Source organism: Lathyrus oleraceus, chromosome 5, assembly GCF_024323335.1.
Source record: "Lathyrus oleraceus cultivar Zhongwan6 chromosome 5, CAAS_Psat_ZW6_1.0, whole genome shotgun sequence".
Classification (NCBI taxonomy): domain Eukaryota; kingdom Viridiplantae; phylum Streptophyta; class Magnoliopsida; order Fabales; family Fabaceae; genus Lathyrus; species Lathyrus oleraceus.
The window spans coordinates 141,008,928-141,014,468 of NC_066583.1; the positions used below are offsets into that span (position 1 = coordinate 141,008,928).

Below are 5,541 nucleotides of genomic sequence, written 5' to 3' on the forward strand. Positions count from 1 at the left end.
AATGCAATTGCTATGATTTGACATGTACCAAGATTTAGAAAAAAATAGTGACGAGTCATTATACGTGGGGTTACACGCAGACGTGGCAATGCATCGCAAAGAGTCTCTTTCTTTTCTTTTTCATTTCTTTTGAAGAAGCATATTGAGGACGAATCCCTCAGCTCTCTTCCTTCCAACACAGACCGAAACCTTCTGTTCTCTCTCATTTTTCTTCTAGGTTAAAATGTCGCACTTTCCCTTTTTCCATAACGCTTCCTTTCTTTCTGTGTTGCCTACCAATGCTCATTTCAATTTTCCGCATGAAAGGGGTTTGTTGTGAACTGCATTTTCTAGGTTATGTTTATTTACTTATTTTGACGATTTCAAGTTCCATGGATGACGATGAACGGTTTCTTTTTGGTGTAATCATAGTATCATTGAGTAGTGAAGTAATATTCATGGTTCGTTTGTTCAACCGTCGTCCAATGGTAGCAAAATCAGTTATAAACATTTTTGTATTTTTTTTTTTTGTATTTTGTGTGATATATTAAGTAGTAATTGTCAATGGTTGAACTGGTTGATTTGATAACTCTTGCAGTGATTCAATGGAAGCAGAAGAAGCGGGCATGGACGCTGAGGATAAACTTTCTGGCTTTATTTTCATGTGCAATCAAATGACGAAACCAGAGTGCTATCGATATCGGGTTTTTGCGCTTCCTGCAGGGAGAAAGCATGTTGTGGAGAGGATCAATCCTGGCATGCATCTTTTTCTGTTTGACACTGATGTGAAGCTTCTCTATGGTATATATTTAGCAACCTCGACCGGGATGCTAAATATAGAACCGTATGCTTTTGGGGGAAGGTTCCCTGCTCAGGTGAGCTTTTAAACCATTGGTGATTCAAACTCCTATATTCGAAATAATAGACTTGTTTTTTTCCATTGAAAGCATTGGTATCCAGCTTTGTGCCCGAGTAATTCAAGGTGACCAATCCCACTGTCTATTAACTGATTGTCCATTTAAAGTAAGAGCAAAACAATTTATGAACTGACCAAACACAAAAATTGTAAACACCCAAAAATTGTAAACACCCAGTGGAATTCGAACCCGAGACCTTGAGAGAAACACATTCTTAGGATTCAAACCTTCCCCAACAAGGCCAACCCCTGGGGTCAATAGACCTGTCTTGTCAAGGTCACCCCTCTACAAGGCTTTGGTGGAAAAGGGAGGGGAAGCCTTTTTTTATTTGTAAATTAAAGAAGTTGTAAAATACTTCTAAAATTGATTAAAAATATTATATACTCGGTCCTCCAAAACCTTCCCTTCCAGAACCCAATTCCCAAATGCTGTCTGAAAAAATCTGACCTCTCTATAGACTTGACACCCTCTGGCATGAGCAATAGTTTATCAAATGGTGTTGGTAACATCACCCAACTGTTTGTGGCATCAATCACGCTTCCAGTGATTGGCAAGAAGAAACAATTCATTATCTGCATACATTGTATGCCAATTATATAGTTGTTTTCCAACTCGGCTATACTATTTCTTGATTATAATGAAATTTCCCTTTTTTCAAAATTATATAAATTATATAGTTGTTTTCCAGTGTGACTTGAAGTGAGGCCGATCACTCGGTCTTCAGGGTCCCCCACAAGTTGTATTTATACGGTTGTGCATATTGATTGCATTATAGGTAGTGCTCATCGTGATTTTGCTCTAATAAAACATTTTCTCACTAATTTAAGACAAGAACCAGCCTCGATACTTCTTGGGGATAGGGGTGGACGATCCAAGGATTGTATTAGAACCATAAAGAGGCATATCATTGGTAGGCGAACTAAATCATCTCACAACCACTCACCCACACATCCCCTTTTGTGTTACGTGGTTAGTCAATTTCTGAACTCACATTGTAAAGGAAGCTCCATGAAGGCATACTTTGCTCCTTGTAGTACATTAAGGCAACTTCATGAAAAGGACTTATGAAAATAAGGGCCACATGCTGAGGGATATCAGATACTGGCTAATATGAGATTCACTTTTGGGTGTTGTATATATTTATTGGGGCATCCTCATCTCCTAGTATAAAGAAGTAGAATATTGTTGCGTAGTCAATCGCTGAAGCAAAATATCGAGCCATGACATTAGCTACTTGTAAGCTCATATAGTTTAAACAATTATTTCAAGAACTTAGAATTGTAGACAAAGCTGACACTATTTCGTGCTAATCAAGTTCTCTTGCTCGTGCATCAAATTCAATACTCTGAATTAAATCGTGACTGTGCCTCAAGTCAGTCATGTGCTACACAATACGTGAATCACCAAGCCAAATTGTGTTGGGCGTAAGGGGATGTACCGGAAAAACGAATCCATGCACCAAGTCCAGTAGTGTTGGGCGTGAGGCGGGTGTATTGGGAAAAACTCAAGTCCCACATTGGTTAAAGATAAAGCCTATAATTGTTTGTGGTGGTGTAATTGCAGAGATCACCCGAACCAGAAACGTGGGAAGAAGGTGCTTCATTTATTTAATTTTTAAGTGCAAATTGTCGAAAGTCCCTTCGAATACAAGTGTATGATATAAAATATTTGTATTACTTTCTTAGATTTCGATGTGCTATACCCACTACACTACTATGGCGTTTTGGAGGTCGGCCGCTACACTATCTGCGCTACTAACTACACAGATTCAATATTTCGTGAGAGATCAAAGCATGTTAAGTGATATATTGTTATTTTTATAGCAAGACGATTTTAATTTTATCTAGAGACATCACCACTAGCTTTATTGATTCAAATGATCAATACACAGATGTTTTCACCAAGTCTTTGATGGGTCCTCATTAGACTATATATGTAACAAACATGGTGCATATAGTTTATATGCTCCAGCTTGAATAGGAATGTTATAAATTATGTAAATAAGTAGTTGTAGTTGATAGTATCTTGTAAATATCATAAATATTATATAGGGTAATATTAATAATTGTATTTATTTTCTCTCTGTCAACAATGTTTTTTATTTTGTTCAGGTGAGTTTCAAAATTTACCAAGACTGCTGGCCCTTGGCAGAGAATCAATTTAAACATGCTATAAAAGAGAATTATCAGAATCACTCTCACAAGTTTAATCCTGAACTCAATACTCGACAGGTAAGGTTCATTTTAAATTTAACCTATTGCAAATTGATTTTACTTGCAACTACTATCTTCTGCTTTTCCATTCTTTGCTCCGCCCTTTCTTTGAGTAAAAGGACTTTTCATATTACTACTATGTCTTGATTATGTTATCATGTTACAGGTAAGAAGTCTATTAGAAATGTTTCGCCCATTGGATGTACCAACAACTGTACCCAAACATCCTGGTTTGAACGAAATACACTCTGCCTCAATGTTGCAACTTCCACCAAGGAATGATGTGTTTCATCAGACACCAAGGGCATCTCTTTCCGGGGATTCATATTTGTCTAGGATGTTACCTACTCACGCTCCTAAGCTGATGAGCCATAGACATCTAAATAAACTCGAGGAGCCTACTGGCTGGGCCAATTCTGTTGCCGGTCAGTCTGTTCCATCCCAAGCTTCAAGGAATCAGATTCTTGCACTAGTATATACTAATACTCCAGAGGGAGCTTATGCAACTAGGGCGGTCAGCAGTTATACTCCATCACTGCCATATCCTCAATACGCACAAGAGAATTTCCTTAACCCGCAACCTGAGTTTCATTCATTCCTGAGAAACGACAGTGGCCATGCTCAGTCAATGCAAAATTCTCAGCGTGCACAGCTTAATGTTTTACATTCACAACCTGAATTTTATTCTTCCATGATGACTATGGATAGAAATCATGCTCAATCCCTGCAACATTACCAACATCAACATCTTAATGTCGTCCATACACAGGCTCAATTTCATTCTTCTACAGTGACTGTGGGTAGTAGAAATAGTCACGATCAATCTCTGCAATATTCTCAACAAGCACGTCTTAATCATAATGTCTTACTTCCGCCACCTGATTTTCATTCTTCTATGACGTCGAGCAGCAGTTATACTCAATCACTGCAAGATCCTTCACCACCACCTGGTGTTGACCTCTCAGTGGTCAATGTGGGCAGCAGTCATGCTCAAATGCCATGGGATCCTCACAGTACTCATCAGAATATCCAAAACCCGCAACCTGACTATTATTCCTCTGCAACAAATGTGAGCAGCAGTTATGATCAATCATTTCTTGGTCCTCAACACACATATCAGGAAGCTCAAAATCTACAACCTGATTACGGTTCCTCGGTGACTATCAACCATACCAATGTCGTGATGCAACCACATGCTACGGCATCTCCATATGTTCCTGAACATGTTATATCCACCACATATTCTGTTCAAGGGTATGTCTCAAACTTTTTTTGGATTAAATATATTCCAATCCGTAATATCCTTTAAATTTTATCTGCAACCTTTATCTGATATAGGGACTATTAATTCTCTTAACTCATTCATTGAGTGAAACCGTGTTTAAGAGTTCCTGTAAGGAAGGTGTTACCTCACATCTTTATCAAAGCATGAAAGTCAATTTAAAAATTTATATTTGTTTGCTGAACAAGCATATTTAGCTAATGTGAAATGCATATTGATAATACCTAATGTGGTTTCTGTTCCCCAGGTCTGGACCCCATTCAAGAGGTGATACCCAGTGGTCAACATATTAGAATGGAAAGTAAGTACTATGAGCCATCTATGCGGACAGAATATGACTCTAATTCAACACCAAAGAGTGTTGTCAGCAACACAGCAAATTCACATTCTCTGTACTGAAGCACATGTCCAAATGTTCAGTCTTGGTAATACAGTTTGATATGTACATAAACGTGCGGCACATGAACCTATTACTCGTTTTATTGGTGAGAAATTTGTCGCCAATTAGAGGTGATAGTGGCATTCAATGTTTGATTTGATATACCAGGAAACCTATATTAGGAGAAATTTGCTGTAAAAATATGATTGCTGCAATTGACTGGTATCGGTCCACTAGGTCCCAATATATAATTTTTCAATACCCTCCATGGATCATACAGTCCAGAAGGAATTTTGTCCGGAGTTTACTATCCAGTCCGGAGGTGTTGATTAATCATTTCAAAATTTTCAAATTTAACACTTCTAGATCCTATAATTGTTGGGACTAATCGGGGGTTAACACATGGGTATTTTTACTTTGGGACTTTCCTTTGTGAGCAATATCTTTTGTGAGAGATACACCACATACTCATCCAAAATTTTAAGGTGATAAATATGTGGATTTTTTCATTTATAAATGTTCAAATCTCTACATTTCTAACTAATATGAGACTTTCCTATATTATTCACACTTGTTATTGATACGTACCAACACAGTACACAATATAATAGTAATAATAATAACAGTATTTAAGAGAAAGAGCTTTATTATATGGATATATAAAGGAACAAGATACAAAATAAAGAATTACAAATCCCTAGATCTGCCAAGAGCTAGGCTCCTCAATAGAGAGTCAGTACTCTCTATCCTCAATGCACTAATAGACAAAAT

At 37.5% G+C, this 5,541-nt stretch overlaps 1 protein-coding gene across 3 annotated transcripts; it reads left to right on the forward strand.

Annotated features, from left to right (window-relative positions):
* LOC127078639 (uncharacterized) lies at positions 1-5,135 on the forward strand. 3 transcript variants are annotated; one of them, XM_051019080.1, is made up of 5 exons: positions 1-479; positions 578-854; positions 3,008-3,127; positions 3,276-4,363; positions 4,639-5,135. In XM_051019080.1, the coding sequence occupies exons 2-5, from the start codon at positions 585-587 to the stop codon at positions 4,682-4,684; spliced, it is 1,524 nt and encodes a 507-aa protein (XP_050875037.1). In that variant the 5' UTR covers positions 1-479; positions 578-584; the 3' UTR covers positions 4,685-5,135. The 3 variants fall into 3 exon arrangements, with proteins under 3 accessions (XP_050875037.1, XP_050875036.1, XP_050875038.1); XM_051019079.1 differs by having other exon boundaries at positions 1-467; XM_051019081.1 differs by having other exon boundaries at positions 1-217.
* Positions 5,136-5,541: the final 406 nt, after the last annotated feature.

Coding starts and splice junctions, on each gene's coding strand:
- LOC127078639 (XM_051019080.1), top strand. CDS start 585: ATGGAAGCAGAAGAAGCGGGCATGGACGCTGAGGATAAACTTTCTGGC. Junction 855..3,007: donor GGGGAAGGTTCCCTGCTCAG/GTGAGCTTTTAA, acceptor TATTTTGTTCAG/GTGAGTTTCAAAATTTACCA. Junction 3,128..3,275: donor CTGAACTCAATACTCGACAG/GTAAGGTTCATT, acceptor ATCATGTTACAG/GTAAGAAGTCTATTAGAAAT.